Source organism: Protopterus annectens, chromosome 15.part0 (genome assembly GCF_019279795.1).
Source record: "Protopterus annectens isolate FY-2018-M chromosome 15.part0, PAN1.0, whole genome shotgun sequence".
Classification (NCBI taxonomy): domain Eukaryota; kingdom Metazoa; phylum Chordata; order Ceratodontiformes; family Protopteridae; genus Protopterus; species Protopterus annectens.
In genome coordinates, this window is record NC_056749.1 from 544,448,099 (window position 1) to 544,466,044 (window position 17,946).

At 42.9% G+C, this 17,946-nt stretch overlaps 1 protein-coding gene across 2 annotated transcripts in view; it reads left to right on the top strand.

The window, feature by feature from the left end:
* The window catches only part of LOC122789915, a 931,531-nt gene extending 916,490 nt beyond the window's left edge, over positions 1-15,041 (top strand). For both annotated transcript variants that reach the window (XM_044057371.1, XM_044057370.1), the window contains exon 10: positions 14,522-15,041. In XM_044057371.1, the coding sequence (XP_043913306.1) occupies positions 14,522-14,604 (83 nt within the window). In that variant the 3' untranslated portion in view covers positions 14,605-15,041. The remainder of the gene's footprint in view (positions 1-14,521) is intronic.
* The last annotated feature ends 2,905 nt before the right edge of the window (positions 15,042-17,946 follow it).

The following is a 17,946-nucleotide window of genomic DNA, read 5'->3' on the forward strand; positions in this document are numbered from 1 at the left end:
ATTCCAGAAAGAGGCTTAGGGAGTTCTTGTTTTTACCACAGCATAGACCCTTGGCTATACCTCCTGTTTTTGATGTTGTTCAGGATGTTTTTCGAGGCCTCATTTAATCCAGATTCTATGCCTCCTGCACCAGTTAAACCGGACAGGTATTATAGGGTACCTGAGGCTCATAAATATCTATATAAGAGTCCTAGGGCGGACCCAGAAACTATTAGTCAGGGGCCTAAGGGTGTTAGGGCTTCTGTTGTAAAGAATCCGGTTCCTCTAGATAAGGAAGCTAGAGCTTTGGACAGATGGGGTAAGAAGGTGTATACCTCTTCTACTTTAGCAATGAGGGCTTTAAATTGCCAGTTTCATATGTTGAAATATCAGAATGTCCTCCTTTCTCAGCTAAAATCTAAAGTGGATGCTTTGGCAGAGGGCATAGAGTGTAAAGAATTGCAAGATTTGGTGCATGTTTCTGAACAGGTGGGGAAACATTCTTTGCAGTGTGGCTTTGATGCCTTACAGGCTTCTTCTAGAGTGGCTGCCACTGGTTCAGTTCTACGTAGGCACGCCTGGCTTAAGGATCAGAATTTATCTGAGCATGTTAAATCTAGAATTCTGGATGCCCCTTTGCAGTCTGAAGTTTTGTTTGGTCCCCCTGTGGAGTCTGTTTTGAAGAAAATGGAGGACAAGGCTAAGTCTATGCAGACTGTTAAAGATTTTTTGCAGGTGCAACCTCTTAAGTTTAGTAGAAATTGGCCTGCTAAGGGGTGGACGTATCCTTCTTCTGATTCTCAGTCTAGGGGTAGATCTAGGCGTGGTAGGGGCAGAGCTCAGAGTACCTTCAGGCCTAGAACATGGAGTTCGCCTGCTCAATCTGCTGGTGAGGGTAGGGGCCAGTCCTTTCGTAAACAGGCCCAATGACCTGCATTTTCAGCTGCCAGATTCTTCTTGCCTGGCAGCTCCTTTGGGAGGAAAACTAGCTCTCTTCAAGCAAAACTGGCTTTTAATCACCCAAGACAAATGGGTGTTGGACATTATAAACAAAGGTTACAAGTTTTATTTCCATACATTGCCTCCTTTCAAAGGTATGCCAGACATTCCTCCTCGGCAAAGGATAGAGGCTCACAAACAGATTTCATTACTTCTTCACATGGGAGCTATACAGCCAGTACCTCTATCGGAAGTGGGTCTAGGATTTTATTCCCGCCTGTTTCTAGTACCAAAGAAAGGGAACACGTGGAGACCGATTTTGGATTTATCTCTCCTCAACACTTATTTGGACATTCCAAAGTTCAAAATGTTGACATTACAACAGCTTTTACCTCTGCTGGGAAAAGATCACTGGATGGTAACTCTGGATCTAAGAGAGGCTTATCTTCATGTTCCTATCAGGCCCAGTTGCAGGAAGTACCTGCGTTTTCGAGCTGGAAATTTACATTATCAGTTCTCTGCATTGCCCTTTGGCTTATCTACTGCGCCCAGAGTGTTCACAAAGGTTCTGGCTCCAGTGATAGCCTTTTCAGGATGGAAGGAATACAGATTTATCCTTATTTGGACGATTGCCTGATTATTGCACAAGACAAGGACGAGCTTTTTCAGCATCTACAGTATGTGATGGTAGTGTTAAGATGCCTAGGGTATTCTGTGAACGAAACAAAGTCCAGTCTAGTACCCTCTCAGGACATGTGCTTTCTGGGTGTGAGACTGAATACAGCTTCCCAGATGGCCTTTTTGACCCCGGACAAACAGAAAAGCCTTTCACTTTATTTCCATCAAATGTCTCTACAGTCCAGGCTGACTGCAAGGACAGTCCTTCAAGCCTTGGGGTTCATGGCATCTTGTATTCTGGTGCTTCCCAATGCCAAATTGCATATGAGGAAGCTTCAATGGTATCTCAAAATGTATGGACACAACACTGCCAAGATCTAGACACTGTCATTCAGATAATACCTTGCATTCAGAAGGAATTTTGTGGTGGGCTCAGGAATGTCACCTAAACAAGGGACTATCTGTGACCCGACCAGAGGCGAGTCAGATTCTAACGACAGATGCCTCGGACAAGGCTTGGGGAGCACACCTCAATGGAAAATGGGTGCAAGACACGTGGCCTGCCAGACTTCAACATTTGCATATCAACTTGAAGGAAATGTTAGCAGTCCAATTTGCATTGATGGCTTTCAAGGATTTACTTCACCCAGGGCAGGTGTTGATTCTAACAGACAACACAACTGTCATGTGGTACATCAACAAGCAAGGGGGAACTCATTCGTACCCTCTTTGCAGACAAGCAATGATTTTGTGGGAGACAGCTCTCAGTTACAACCTCAATCTTCACGCAAGATTTCTACCAGGAGCACAGAACTCCTTAGCAGATGTATTGAGCAGACAAATAGTGGATCCTCACGAGTGGAAATTGGATCCTCATGTATTTCAAAAGTTGACAGTGTCATGGGGAACTCCAGACATAGATCTGTTCGCTTCTCCACTAAATTACCAGTTGCCAAAGTTTTGCACAAAAAGGTTTCATCCCACAGCTTGGAAGGTGGACGCTCTGTCATTCAGTTGGAACAATCTTCATGTATATGCCTTTCCACCTCTACCTCTTCTGCCCAAGGTTCTCTTGAAGGCCAGACAAGACAAGCCATCCATGATTCTGATAGCACCGGATTGGCCTCGACAACACTGGTACCCACTACTGAGGAGTTTGGTACGAGAGCCTCCATGGCCTCTGCCTTTGATTCCGCACCTTTTGTCTCAGGAGGGCAATCACTTTCTCAATGTCAGAATTCAGTCTCTGCATCTAACAGCCTGGCATATTCTGTTTTAGACTCTGGAGGCTCTCAGCTTCCACAACAAGTTTTGAATGTTATTTTGGAGGCCAGGAGGCCTAGTACAAGGAAAGTTTATGCTGATAAATGGAGGAGATTTTTTATTTGGAGCAAAGGGAAGGACTTTGATGTTTCCAAGCCTAATTTGAGTGCTTCTTTACAATATCTTACTGAGTTATTGGACAAAGGTTTGTCCTTCTCCTCCATAAAGGTTCATGCTGCAGCCATTTCGGCTAATTATGACTGTGACCCTCCTTTATTCTCTCATCCTTTGTTTAAGCAGTTTCTCAGAGGGGCAAAGAACATAAGACCCCCACGTAGAGCTCCTACCCCTGCTTGGGATCTCAATTTTGTGTTGGAAAAACTTACTCTACAACCTTTTGAGCCTGCAGCTACTGCTGAGTTAAAGTATTTGTCTTGGAAGACTGCTTTTTTGTTGGCCATTACTTCTGCAAGAAGGGTTTCTGAATTACAGGCCCTTATGGCAGTGGAGCCTTTCTTGATTTTTCATAAGGATAGGGTATCTTTGCGTACTAATCCGTCCTTTATGCCTAAAGTGGTTTCTAGTGTGGCCTTAAACCAAACTATTCATTTGCCTACTTTTTATGCAAATCCCCAAAATAAAGGGGAGAAGATTTTGCATACTTTGGATATTCACAGGCAGTTGCGTTATTATTTGAGCAGAACCAGGGAGTTCAGACAGTCTCAGCAGTTGTTTGTTTCTTTTGCTTTGGGTTCACAGGGTAAACCTGTTTCAAAACAAACTATTTCTAAATGGATTGGGTTTTGTATTTCTTTTTGTTATTCCCATCGTGGTAAGGAGATTCCGGCTGGAATCAGACCTCATTCCACTAGAGCTACTGCAATTTCTACCGCCTTTCTAAGGGGGGTAGCTACAAAGGATATTTTGGAAGCAGCCACTTGGAGTTCAGTACATACTTTTTCTAAACATTACCACCTTCCTCTTTATTCTAAGTCTAGGGCTGGATTTGCCACTGCAATATTACAGGGCATTTTAGCAGCCCCTAATGCTTTATGATTTTGCCAACCTCCCTTTCCCGTTGCTTTGGGATTCTACCCATAAGTAAGGACTGCAGCAATGTGAGATGAAGAACATAGTACAGTTTTGTACCTACCATAAATGTAGATGTTCGAAGATCCACATTGCTGCAGTCCAATTTTCCCTCCCTCCTTCCCCTCTGTAGCTTAGCATGGTTATATGGTTTGGTGATGGCTGTAGTTGGGCATATCTTTTGGGAAGGTACTCTGTTTTTTGGCTGTGGCCTTTCTTTTAGGGCCTTCTGACATCTGGGGCAAGAAAAGACTGAGGATATGACGTCGGTCATGCGCTTTTGTACCCTGACGCTCTGATGTCAGGGCTGTGCGCCCATGACCGACGTCAGCCTAATACTTTGGTATTCGGGCCGACCGAGGACAGCGGACTACCCATAAGTAAGGACTGCAGCAATGTGGATCTTCGAACATCTACATTTATGGTAGGTACAAAACTGTACTTTTCACTGAGGAGGTTGAGGGGGAGCTATGGGTTAGTCTGGATTAGAACATTGGCAAAGCCAGTGGGATTTGAAGTGGTGGGGGAGGCCATTTCTGAAAGTATTTAGGGAGGTTGATTCGGTGAGACTAGGTGGAAGAGAGTTCCATATTTTACCCACTGTGTTTGAAAACAGAGAGTCACCTCCTGAGTTACAGGATTTGATTGTCTGTGCGAGTAATCTGTGGGATGATCTTAGTCTATTTAGGTTGGTATAAGGGGTAATTATTCCAGACAGGCCGGGAGTGTTTTCAGGTTGAGAGAGTATTTTGTAAGCAATAATAAGTTGCTTCTGTAGAAGTAGGTTTGGTAGTTCTATCCAACCTAGGTTCTGAAGATTAGTACAGTGATGGGTTTTGTAGGGCAGGCCTGTGGCAAATCTTGCAATATGATTATAACAACAAGAGAGATAGATCCGATTTGTTGGGATTTGTAAGTATGGGGGAGGCATACAAGAGGGTAGAAAGGAGATGGGTGGATGGGTGCGAGCAATGGCAACTTTAGCCGTGGGAGTCAGAAAAGATTTTATTCTATAAAGGGACCCCAGTTTTTTATTAACAGTTTTGATAGTTTGGTTGATGTGCACATCAAATCTGAGTTTGTTGTCAATGGTAACCCCTAATAGCTTGGTATGAGGGTCGGGGGTGATGGTGGTTCCATTGTTGGATTGTACACAAAAGGGAAAAGTTGGTGTTTTATGGGTAAGATGGAAGAGTAGCATTTTCGTTTTTTTTGGATTAAGGATCAGTTGGCGTTCTGATAACCAATTCTCAACTGCAGTGAAAGTCTTGAGTTTTGGATAATAGAATAGTTGGGGATCTATCTGAGCAAATTAAAGTCGAGTCATCAGCATATTGAATACACGTAGACTCTGGGATGACTTTGTTAAGATCATTAATAAAGATGGAAAATAGAAGAGGGCCAAGTATGGAACCTTGGGGGACTCCTATGGTGTTGGGTATGAGGTCGGAGAGCTTGCTTTGCCAGAGCACAGCTTGTTGCCTATCAGAAAGATAGGCATGAAACCAGTCTAGGGTTTTGTTATCTAGATAGAGAGTTTTTAGGGTTGCATGCAAGAGTTTGTGGTTGACCATATCAAAAGCTTTTGATAGGTCCAAGAAGAGGGCTGAAGAAATTTTTTTGTCATTCCGGTTAAGATTGATAGTGTTTGTGAAAGAGAGGAGAGCGGTAGTAGTGCTATGTTTGGGCCTGAAGCCATGCTGGGAGTTGGTTAGCAGGTTTTCCTGAGTTAGGTAGTGGATGAGTTGTTTGTGAATACTTTTTTCCATGATTTTTGCCAGTGGTGACAAAATGGCTATTGGTCTGCAATTTGAGAGGTCAGTGGATGAGCCACCTTTATGGAGGGGGATGACATGGGAGATTTTCCATATGGAGGGGATTGTGGATTCAGTTATGGTCCGATTAATTAAGATTGAGACGGGATAGGCTATAACATCCGCAGCTTTTTGTAGAAAGTCTGCTGGAAGTAGGTCTGCCGCGAGAGTGGTTGGCTTTAGTTTCCTTATTAAGGATCGGATGTATGCAGTAGGGACAGGTTGTAGGTTGAATAACGGCGTGGTCTTCTGGGTGGGACTTGTGGTTAGGGAGCAGGGGGCTACTTGTTGGTTGGCTAAGGATTTGATCACATCGATGAAGAAGGTATTAAAGGATGTGGCCACTTCATCTGGGTTTTTCATAGTTAGGTTTGCTGGTGTGGGGTGGAGGACCTGCCTGGATGGAGAAGTTTGTTTATTCCTGTCCAAAACTTTTGGGGGTTGTTTTGATGTTTATGTTGTAGTTGGAAATAGTAGTTCTTTTTGTCCATTAAGATAGATTTTTTGTGTCATTTCTTAGTTTTTGGAAGTTGGTACGGTCTAGGGGTGTCTTGGTAGTACGCCATTTATTCCATGCTTTGTTTCTAGATTTGATTTTGGCTGTGGAGTCTTTTGATAGCCATGGTGCTATGAGAGCTTTTGTTTTGATTAACCGTTTGGGGGCATGTGTGTCAAGTATGTTTAGAAATGTGGAGTTAAATTTTATTACAGCTTCTTCTAGTGGGAGGTGTTTTAGGATTGACCAGTTACAGGACTGCAGCTCATTTCGGAATCTAGTGATGTCAAAATGTTTGGTGCTTCTAACAGTCCTGAGTACAGGGAGGTGGCAGCTACCACTTTTGCTTTTTACCATATAAGTAATGAGGTGATCACTGAGCTCATTAGTAATGGTCCCAGATTTATAAGTTTCGGGTTTATGGTTAGTGAGTATCCAGTCTAGGATACTTTCTTTTTGTTTGTTGCTGCCAATTCTAGTAGAGGTGGTAATATTTTGTGAGAAGCCATGGAGATTGATATTGGTTGGGTCTGTCTCTGACACACATTGATTCCAGTCAATGTTGACATCTCCCAGAATTATGGTTTCTTGTGGGAAGTTATTTGTCAGCCAACTTAGAGTGTTCTCAAGAGTGTCAGAGTTGTTCCCAGGGGGAATATAGATTACGATTAGGTTAAAACTTTGTCGTTTATTTAGATGTAGTTTTAGGGTTGTTAATTCTCGTTGGGTATTTGCGGTGGCTGAGTGGGGTGTAGGGTAACGTTGAGTGTGCTTTTGAAGAGCACAGCAGTACCACCACCTCTTTTTTTGAGGCGATCGGTCCTGTATATGTTGTAGCCAGGTGGCAGGATTTCGTTATCTTTGGTCTCTGGTTTGAGCCAGGTTTCTGTGAGACACATAATGTCAGGGAGGTAAGTTGCTAAAAGAGCATGTAGATTATGAATTTTATTATTTAGGCTTCTAATATTAAGGTGGCAAATAAGAAGGGAGTCAGGAGGTCTTGGAAACAAGGATGTTTTATTTGCACTGTCATTTGATGGAGGGCCTGGGTTTGGGTGTATGTCTCCATCTATATTTGTTTTTTCTAAGATACATTATTAGCTTCATCAGTTTATGTAGTAGTTTATCTATGTTTTTGGACTTTGGGTAGATTATGTTTGGTTTATAGGAGTAGTGGAAGTGAGTAAGCGGTGTTTTGTTGATTAGGTAGTGAGTAGGGTGATTAGTGTTGATCAGAAATGTGGGAGTACTAGTTTGGTACTTTGGATAATGAAAACCTGGGTGTGTCTGGGACTCGTATGTAGTTAGCAGGTATAGTGTGATAAGAATTGGTAGGGTGAGAGTTACAGTTTTTTGGGCTGGTATAGTGATATGGGGTGTTAAGGACTTCATACTGTTGCTTGATTGGTTATAAGATAGTTAGTGTAGGTGGTTTGCTATTGGTTGGGGAGAGGCGGGTGTGGAGTGAGGCAGTGTGATTTGTGAGCCTGGTGGACTTGGAGGGGCAGTGAAAGAGGTGGGCCAAGAGTTTTGAGTGGCTAGAGATAAAGGAGGGGTGTGGTTAGTTAAGTATAAATTTAGGGGTACTGGGGGCGGGTGGGATACGGGGGCAGGGTGGGGCGCGGAGCGAGCCCGAGCGCAGCGAGGGTGAGCGGAGCGGGGTTAATCCCACTCCACACAGAGCAAGTCCAGGTAATACACTAGTAGATGTTTTTTCCTTGCTACAGGGCTCTACAAGTGAAGCATAATAGTAGCTGCACTTTTGCTTATAGTTTGGGACTAGCTCCTCTGTTTTTACTCAGAATTCACACTAATTTTCCAAGTAAGTGAGGAGAAGATACTGTTGTTTGCGTCTTACTGCTGTGTGTGAAACCCAGTTCGCAAGCTAGTTTAGGGGATACTTTACAATGTAAAATTCATTAGTAGCTTTCATTTTAGTAGGATATTGACCTTGTAGGTGAAAGTGTTTGGTAGATAGTATAGTTCTAGGCTGTTGGTAGATAGTTTAGTTCTGAGCTGTTCTACACTTTAGGTATCGCTTTCTTCCTTAGCGCGATATTGAGAGGGAGGTCGGGGGAGATTACAGGACAGTACCTGAACAAATAAAAAGAAAAACATTCAGCTTGCTTTTAGAGTTATTAATTGCAAAGCTGTAAAGTAGAGTTAGGGTACAGGTTTCAATGCAGTTTGTATGTAACAGAGCCTAGAGCAGGGGATTGAACTCCCTTTTAAACTTAATTGGAATCCAACAAGTATTGCCTATATTTAATTTGATCTTGGGGATCTTTAGTAGAATGCCATAAAGCCCATAATTTGTTTCTACGGGTAATTTTGAGTCTAGATTCTTTAGAAAGCCATGGTGCCGTTTTTGCTTTTGTTCTCTTTGAACGAGCAGGTGCATGCAAATCTAGGATATCAAGAAATTTGTTATTAAAGTGTGCGACTGCCTCCTCTAAAGGGAGGTGTTTTAGAATAGACCAATTACATGAGTTAAGTTCTTGTTGGAATTTGGCAGGGACAGAGTCTTTTTTGTTTCTAACTTTTCTGTGTAAGGGTTGTTGGGGATTAATGGCTTTGTGCTTAACTGTATGTGAGAAGGTGATAGCTTAGGTCGTCGGGGAGGGTACCAGCAGTGTACAGTTGGGGGTGACTATTTATGAGTACCCAATCGAGTATGCTTTCTTTTTGGTTGGGTTTACCTAGCCTGGTAGGGGTGGATATTATTTGATTAAAAGCATGCAGGTTATATGGGTTGATGGGGATTCTGAGGAACAGGTGCTCCAGTCTATGTTAAAATTCTCGAGTAGTAGGGTTTCTTGGGGGTAATGACATGATAGCCAGTGCAGAATGTCTTCAAGTGTAGTTATATTGTTACCTGGGGAAATATACATGCAGATGATATTAATGCATTTACTTTTGTTTAGTTGCAATCTTGTTGCAAGAATTTCAGAGTTATTAATCTGCGGTGGTTGTGTTACATCTGTGGTCACATTTAACTCAGATTTGTAGAGTATAGCTACCCCCCCCCACCCCTTCCTGGAAACACAATCCAGCCTGTGTATGTTACACCCATCCTTACCTGTAGTGTTGTTTTAACCAGGTTTCAGATAGAGAATCTCAGGGAGTGGACAGCCAGGAGTGCATGCAGTTCATGTACCTTGTTTTTAATGCTTTTAATATTGAGATGACAGACTAGGAGAGAGTTAGTTGGCCTATTGATTGTAGGATTGTAGCTTAGGTTACTAGTAGTGGGGGTGAATATATCAGAAGTGGATGGGCCAGGGTTGGGGTGAATGTCACCACCAAATATTAGGCTAGGTCTGTACTTAGTGATAAGCTTCAGGAATTTATTTATAAGTTTGTAGTAGTGTCTGGAACTAGGGCTAATGTGCCAGGGGTAGGTGTGTTGATAGAGTGAACAAGACATTGAGCAGGACCCGGTATTATATGTATGGTTGAAGGTGGGAAGATTTACAGCTGGGGTGATAGTATGGCCCTTTGGGACTTGAATTCCTGTGAGAAACTGGTTTTCATACAAGGTAAGGAGGTATGGAACCAGCAGGAGGAGTAGTAGAGGGGAATAAATCATTGTTAGGGATACAGCTGTTGCATTAAGGAAATGTATTTCCTGGTGATACAACATCAGAAGAAAGGGTGGAGGTAACTTTAGATGGTAAGGGATGGGAGAATGCCAAATGAAAGCTGATAGGTGCTAGTAGAATGTAGATAGAGGAAAGGGGGTATGGTGAAATAACCTAGATGAAAGCTGATTGGATGTAGTAGTGGGGAGGGGGGGTAGTGCTTGGCTAAGGCTTCAACCACTCCCTGAGGACATCAAGTCGAAGCTCATGGATGCTCTCCTTGACTATTCTACATTATTTTGTCAGGCTTTAGCTAGTCTTTTCAAATCATTGCAGGAAAAGAGTGAAAAGACCTCAAGCACATCCAGGTCTCACCAGTTCCCAATTTCCACAGAAACTACCCGTCCAAACAGGTATTTGTCTGCAGGCAAAACCCGGCCCTCCCAACCTAAGCCCACCAAGGAGAGCAAGAAAGTTATCACTACTACTTGGCTCCCTCCTCCTCCCAGCCACACAAAGAGCCTTTTCCTGACTCCTCAGGACTTCCCTGCTCCACCCCTCTTTCCCTATGCCTCTCCCTATCCTTTCCATCCTGGGAATCCATCACGCAGGATGGGTTTTGTACATCATAAAACACTGCTACTTCATGGCATGGCACACAGTGTATCCCACAGTCACCTGCAGGTACCCATCTTCCCCAGGTACTGCCAGGGAACTATACAACCAGTGCCCACACAACAAAGAGGAACAGGCTTCTATTCCCCATGTTCCTAGTACCCAGAAAGGAAGGCCCCTGGAGACCCATCCTAGATCTTTCCTTCCTCAACACCTTCCTAAAGGTGCTATCCTTCAAGATGCTGTCACCTTTCAGTCCTTGTTTCCTCTGATCCTCCCACAAGCCTTTCTGGCATCCATAGATGTCAAAGACGCCTACCTGCACATTCCCATTCATTCCAAATTCAGGAAATTTCTTCATTTCTCTACGGCATCCCGGCACTTTCAGTTCTTGGCCTTGCCTTTTGGGCTTTCTACAGCCCCAAGATTACTCACAAAATGTTTAGCCCCTGTAGTTGTGTACTGCGCACTGTAAGGTATTCAAATTTTCCCTTACCTGGATGACCTCCTGTTCCAGGCAAACGTCCCAGAGGATCTTCAGAAGAACCTCCACTCAGCCATTGCCATCCTGCAACAACTAGGATTCATAATCGACGTAAAAAAAATCCACCTTCACCTCATACCAAGACCATGTCTTTCTGGGGGTGCAAATTCAAAACAGAAAGAATGATTGTCTCTTCCTCCTCAAAAGGCACAGGACCTCTGGCAGACCTTCTCAAACCTCCTTCCCCTGCACCTTTTGTCAGCAGGGCAATTTCTCAGGATCTTGGACTGATGGCTTCCACCATACCTATGCTACCTCTTTCAAGGATTCATATGAGGAAGTTTCAGTGGTTTCTGAAGTTGTTGTGGACTGCCCACCCTCTGGAATTTCAAATTCCACTCTCACCATGCTTGAAGAAGGAGCTTTTGTGGTGATTCCAACAAATGTGTCTCAACCCGGGACTTCCCATCCACCCCCTGCCCCCAACTCAAGACCTCTACACAGATGCTTTGGATACAGGCTGGGGAGGGGGGATGGGTTCATTGAGCCACCATACTGTACAAGGGCAGTGGCTTTCCCTTCAGAAAAAGGATCACATAAATGTAAAAGAGATGAAGGCATTGATTCTAGCTCTTCAGTCCTTTCAGTCCCTTCTCAACCCAGGTAGGTTGAGGATCTACACAGACAACTTGACTGTTCTCAGGTATGTGAACAAGCAGGAGGGGTGGCGGAACCAAATCCCATCTCCTGTGTAGATTAGCTTTACAGGTTTGGGTGCTAGCCCTACAACTTCAGATTAGTCTGCAGGCAGTTTATATCCCCTCCAAACAGAAATCTGTAGCAGAACCTTGCGTAGATACACAACATGGGCCCACGAATGGATGCTTCACAGGGATGTGTTTCTGGACATAGTCCACCAGTGTGGTACTCCTCAGATAGACTTGTTTGCCTCCCTTCTGAACAGGCAACTTCCAAGATTTTGTGCCAGGGAACCTCACCCATGGTATGGAAAGTGGATGCCCTATAAGTATCCTGGAAGGGGAAGTCTCTGTATGCAGTCCCTCCCCTTCCACTCATTCTGAAAGTCCTGCTGAAGATTCAGCAGGACAGACCAGAGATCTTGCTATTGACTCCCTAATGGCCAAGACAGAACTGCTGCCCCCTTCTCCTGCACCTAGGCAAGTGCAGTCATCACAAGTTACCTCACAGAGTGGCCCTACATACACAACACAAGGGCTCTCTCATACACCTAGAGTTGGCAGCTCTATAGCTGACTCTGTGAGTGATAGAGCCCTGATACCTTTTAGACACCTATTCTCAGAGGACATGCTTCAAGTCCTGCAGGAGGCTAGGAAACCTAGTACCTGGAAATGTTACCTTTCCAAGTGGAAAAGATTTTCAATGAGATGTTTGTCTTGTAACCTGGACCCACTTACTGTGAATCTCCTTTTGGTTCTTTCATACCTGTGTGAGTTGCTCGATACTGGCCTAGCTTATTCATCTGTAAAAGAACATCTGTCATCAATTTCTGCATGTCTGCCTCTTCCACCCCTTTTAGCTTCTGGATTTGAGGCCAAAAAGTTCCTCAAAAGCATCTTCCACATTAGAACTCCTAGGAGGTTTGTGCCCCCTCCCCTAGACCTAAACTTTATACTAGCGAAACTGACCTCTTCAGCCAGCTTCCTCTAGCTCCTTAAAACACTGTACCTGGAAAACTGTCTTGCTGCTACCCCTAACGTCTGCCAAGAAGGGTCTCTGAGCTTCAGGCACTAATGGTGTCTCCCCTTCTGGATTTTCCACAAAAATAGGGTCTGCCTTCACACCAATCCCATCTTTATGCCCAAATTGGTTAATATGTTGTCTTTAAACCAGGCTATCCACCTAGCAACCTTTTCCCCTTCTCCCTAAAACACTAATGAGAAGATTTTGCACACAGTGGATGTGCACAGACCGCTCAGATTTTACCTTCACAAAACTAAACATGTTAGCAGATCAGACCAGTTGTTTGTCTCATTCCATCCCAGGGCTCTGGAACTACCTGTGTCCAAACAGACCATTTCTAACTGGATTTTTAAAACCATTACTTTCTGCTATACTTACCGTGGGAACCCCCTCCCTGCTCAGTCAAAGTTAACTCCACCAAGGCAGTGGCCTCCTCTGGTGACTTTTGCAAGGGTCTAGACACCATCTCTAACCTAGAATTGGCTACCTGGACCTCTGTCCACACCTTTATCAAACATTACAAGCTGGATTCCATCTCTAGATCTAGGGCTGGATTTACCAGAGCCATCCTTCATGGCTTCTTGGAAAATTCATCAGCTAACTCCACCTCCCCCTCTGCATGAGTTTTGGTACTCTTCCCTCATGTAAAGAATACTGCAACAGATGAATAGAAGGACGTAGGATAGTTGTGTAAGAACTTACCATAACTATGTCCTTCTCTTCTCTGTTGCAGTATTCTGTCCCACCCCCCTTCTTCACTTCTCATGATTCTTGGATGTATTGACTCTCTATTTCTTGGACTGCCCCTCCTCCTGGGGCTTCAGTTCTGAGGATATTGGATGTGTATGTCACCTTTATGCCCTATGTCCAATACCCTCCTACATGAGACGTACCACATGCCTTAGAGTAGTAAAGTAATTTGATATAGTGGTCGACCCCCTCATGTAATGAATACTGCAAAAGAGAGAGGATATCTATCTTTATGGTACGTTCTTACACAACTATACTTTACACAAACATGCATTGGAAAGTTATCCCATTTGTGTGTGCTTTTTTTTAGAGGATCCTGATAAGGATCAGTAGATATGGTGATTATTCATGTATTAGATGTGTGTTTATATGATATTCATAGTAATAATCACACTGCATTGGATGAAATGTATTTAAATTGCACAACTCTGCAATCAAAATATAATTGGAAACGTATCATGAAGTAAACCACGATAAAACACCCTCCACAAACCTTTAAATGATGCAGCATGGGAAATATAAAAAATATCAACTAAAATTAACCTGAACTGCGACTTTCTACCTTCTAATCCACATAACAAAAGGTAATAAAAAAGCTAATTTTATTCAAACGTTGAACTAACATCTTTAAGGAATACTCCAGTATATAATGTGTATTTGATTTTATCTATATTTCAGTTTTCACGAGCATTTCAACAGTCAGATACTTGTCTTCTTATTGAAATCTAATGCAACTTGATATTTAACCAAGCTATGGTTCCATTTTACTTATATTTTTATACACACACACACACACACACACACACACACACACACACACACACACACACAGACGCACACACTTTCTCTTGCTCATATAAAATCTATGGGAAAATACTTGTGTTTGTGCGTGCTCATTTATGCATGTAAGTATGGCTGAAAAAAAAAATCAGGTTGTAGTTGAAATCAGCCAGTTCTGTTAAAATGTTCACCATGTATAATTTTAACCTATGACCCGTCTCTGGTAAGGAGACCCTCCCCAAAAGGAAGTAGTCTGTATGTAGCTGAAATGGAGTTGCTGCTTTATTTCCATTCTTGGATGAATCTTAGAAGAAACAACCCTTGAAGAAGCATGAAGTGAATGTGATTGATATGCCAAAGTATGTTTAACCAAATGCTTTGGCTTTTGCAGATTTACAGAGGGGAAGGAAAAACATAATACCTCAAGAATGGAAGATGTTTCTTTGGAGATATTTAAGGTCTGAAAGAACATAATTTCCTGTGTTTCATTTTGTGGAACTTGAATATCAACTACCACACAAGAACTCTTCATGGAAACAAAAGGAAAGAAATTTAACTTGGAAATAAACCTGATTACTAGAAGACAGTACAACAATCTGATAAAAGCAAGTTTTACAACTGACTGTAAATTATTTTGAGAGCTTTTGCTCTGTTGTTCTGGACTACTCTGGAGACTAGTGAAAGTGAATGTACTGTTTAATCTTAGAAATTTCATTCAGAGTTCTTTTTGAAAAGTTAGCACTGTTACTGTATGACATCTTTATTCTAGTACTGCATAGTTGCTGTATACTCATCGTTTTTGTAAAAGGGTTGTCAGAAGATGTTGTGTCTTCAGTTCTGTGTCTACCAATCTATTTCTGCATGTATTACATCCCAGTATTAAAGCCTAGTATGGTTCAAAGTGAAACTAATTTCAGTTTCCACTGTTTCATCTACTTTTTTTTCATTACTTTTTACAAAGCTGTTACTTGCTAGCCAGAGTTGTACATTTAGTAAGATTTTACTGTCAGGACCCATTTCTGTTTTTTGTTCTCTAGTGCAAACAGTTCCAGCTTTTCTAGTGTTCGTTTATACCTTCTCCCTCTCTGTCTTGCACACTATTCTGGTGGCATTCTTTGGGACGCCATCCTGAAGCATGATATCCCTCTGTTTGTATGGCCTCCAGAATTGTGCACAGTACAGAAGGTGTAGTGTGATGATGTCTTTGCACAGTGGAAGTATTACCACTTTGTTTTCGGGGTCTCCCGAGGATGTAGAGCATTTGATTTACTACCCTCATGTCCCTCTCTTGTGCTCCTGGTGGTATAGATGTGATAACATTTTTTTGTGTGTTCTTTTCCATCTATGCTTCTAGCAGGTCTGCCCACAACTTATACTTAATGTTGTCAGGGTTGGGCTCAACATTTTTTCTTCTGCTTACTTTGATTACCTTTCCAGGTCCAGCTGCTACACCTGTTTTTGTGTAATTGACAGAGAGGAAGATCATGTCCTCTGCTGTCTCAGATATTTCTGAAACAGATACACTGAGGATTTCCACAAGTGGGAACAATGACTTCTGCAGTATTTCTAGTCAATTTCCCTTTTAACAGTGTACATTACAGCACAGCCCACTTTTTTGCACCCTTCAGACATGCTGCAGATTTGTTCCTTCTCTCGCCATGTCTTTATTCCCTGCAGTTTTTTTTCCATTTGTCTGTGTAGAATCAGGATAAAGCCTTTACTGACAGCTTGACCACCCCTTAACTGTACTACATTTTCAAGTTCTGGTGTTATCCAGTTATAAAACGTGATCTTTGTTGTCCTGTCTGGCCAGTTTGACTTCTGTGAATATTGCCATCTGGCAGATCTGTCCTGGCATCTCCACCTATTCTGAAGCTTTCAAGCTTCTTTCCTGCCACCATGATGCAATGGTCTCCACTATACTCTTCAGGTCTAATTTGGCACCTAAAATGACTGGCTCCTTCCCCTGCATTCAATAAGTGAATCTTTAATTTTGACTTTTCTTTAATATTTAAGATTCATAGCTTTCATTTTACTTGTTCATTCTTTAAAAAAGTTTCCCTCTATTGCTGTTTTCTCATTTCTTCTAGACAGATGGGCCTAGTCATAGATAATCTGCTCTTTATTTCCTTTCCTTACTTGATTCAGTGGTGGTTTGTTCATTTTTTTGCTGATTTTCTATTTATGTTTACTGTTTCAGACAGTCGAGCTTTAGAAAGTGTTCCCATTATAGCCTCAAAATCCTACCTCAGGGTACTCAAAAGCTCTGAATGGTATGCTTGGGGCCAAGACATTTAGATGTCTCCTATGATATTTGTCCGGCCTTTGGTTCTGATAAGAAGAAAAGAGAGAGAGAAGGACAGGGAGAAGAAGAAAAGTTTATGAGTAAGGCTCCAGAATCATCAATTTCCACTAAGGTATAGAGAGTCGAACCAGTTAGCTCAGATGGCATGGGCACTCTTCACTTCCCCTTTGCCCGGATTAACTTGAGTGGAAGCTTTTATTTTTGATTGCTGTCCTCAGAGCTATTCTTTGAGTCAGGAGTTGTCAAAATACCTTGGGTCCCTTTCCCACCTCACTTCCTTAATCTACAAAGTCTGTTCAGACCTGTGTCTTCACTTCTCAGTTTGAGGCCTTAAGCCCTCATCATCAATCCCTGGGACAGACCATATCACTGTGCCCCAAGTTCCTTGCTGCAGAAGGTAGCACACCAGTTTTTCAGAGCTTTGGCTAAGGAGACTATGGAGCTGCCTCATAAGCACATTTGCAAAAGAGGTGCATAGAGTCCCCTGTGGATTGGTTTACACCAGAGACAAACCTTGATGAAGAAGGATGTTCCCCTAATCCCTTACAGAGGACACCAGATTTGGTGAAAATTTAGAATTGATATGACTGAGGGCTGCATGGCCAACTGACCCCTCCCCTTTCCCCTGAGGAGGAGATTCTCTTTGAGGCATTTAGATCCACCCATTCTGCTTCCTGGGTGGTCCCTTCTACTGACTGCATGATGAACTTGATAGTGGAGGGAGCCTGGTGGGAATCGGATATGGCAGAAGCCATCCCCCAAAAAACAAGACGCAATTCTTAGCTGGATAAAGACAGTCCACACTTATGCAGACGCTCTATGGTAGTCTCCATTACTGAGGCAGCAGCCACTAAGAAGTAAGTCTCTAAAAAGAGCTCAGAGGTTCATACTACTAACAAGAAGTCCAGGACAATAGACCATATGGGGAAACAAGTTCATGCCTTGAGGACTTTTGCACTCGGAACCCTAACATCTCTCCAAAGGTCTTTTACACAACACCACTGATGAAGTAGTCAGATCAGTGGGCACAGGCATGGCTATGAGATGCCATGGTTGGCTATGCTAGTGTGATTTTGAATACAACTTTAAGGTGTTTTTAATGCCCCTTGTGATGGTAGCACCCTTTTTGGACCCATAATTAAAGGCTGTTAAACTGTAAGCAGTAAGGGAAGAATGTCTGCCAGCAGAATGTGGCATGAATCCCCATAATGGTCCATTTCTTGGAACCAGATGGGTTCCAAGACTCTGTGTCTTAAGATGATATATTATTTTCCCTTTGACTTCTTTCTGGACAGGGGTAACCATGGTGGAGGAGGCCACCTTCAAGGATGCTGCCTGGGGGAGGTGGTGACAAAATCATGATTTTCTGATGGGCTTCCAAAACGCAGCATCCCTGAAGAGTTACACAGCTACTCCAATCTGAAGGCAGTTGCAGGTTTACAGTCTTCCCCTGGACTTCTGGATGGCCATTATGCAAGACAACTGGGTGAGGAGCATAATATCTGGAGATT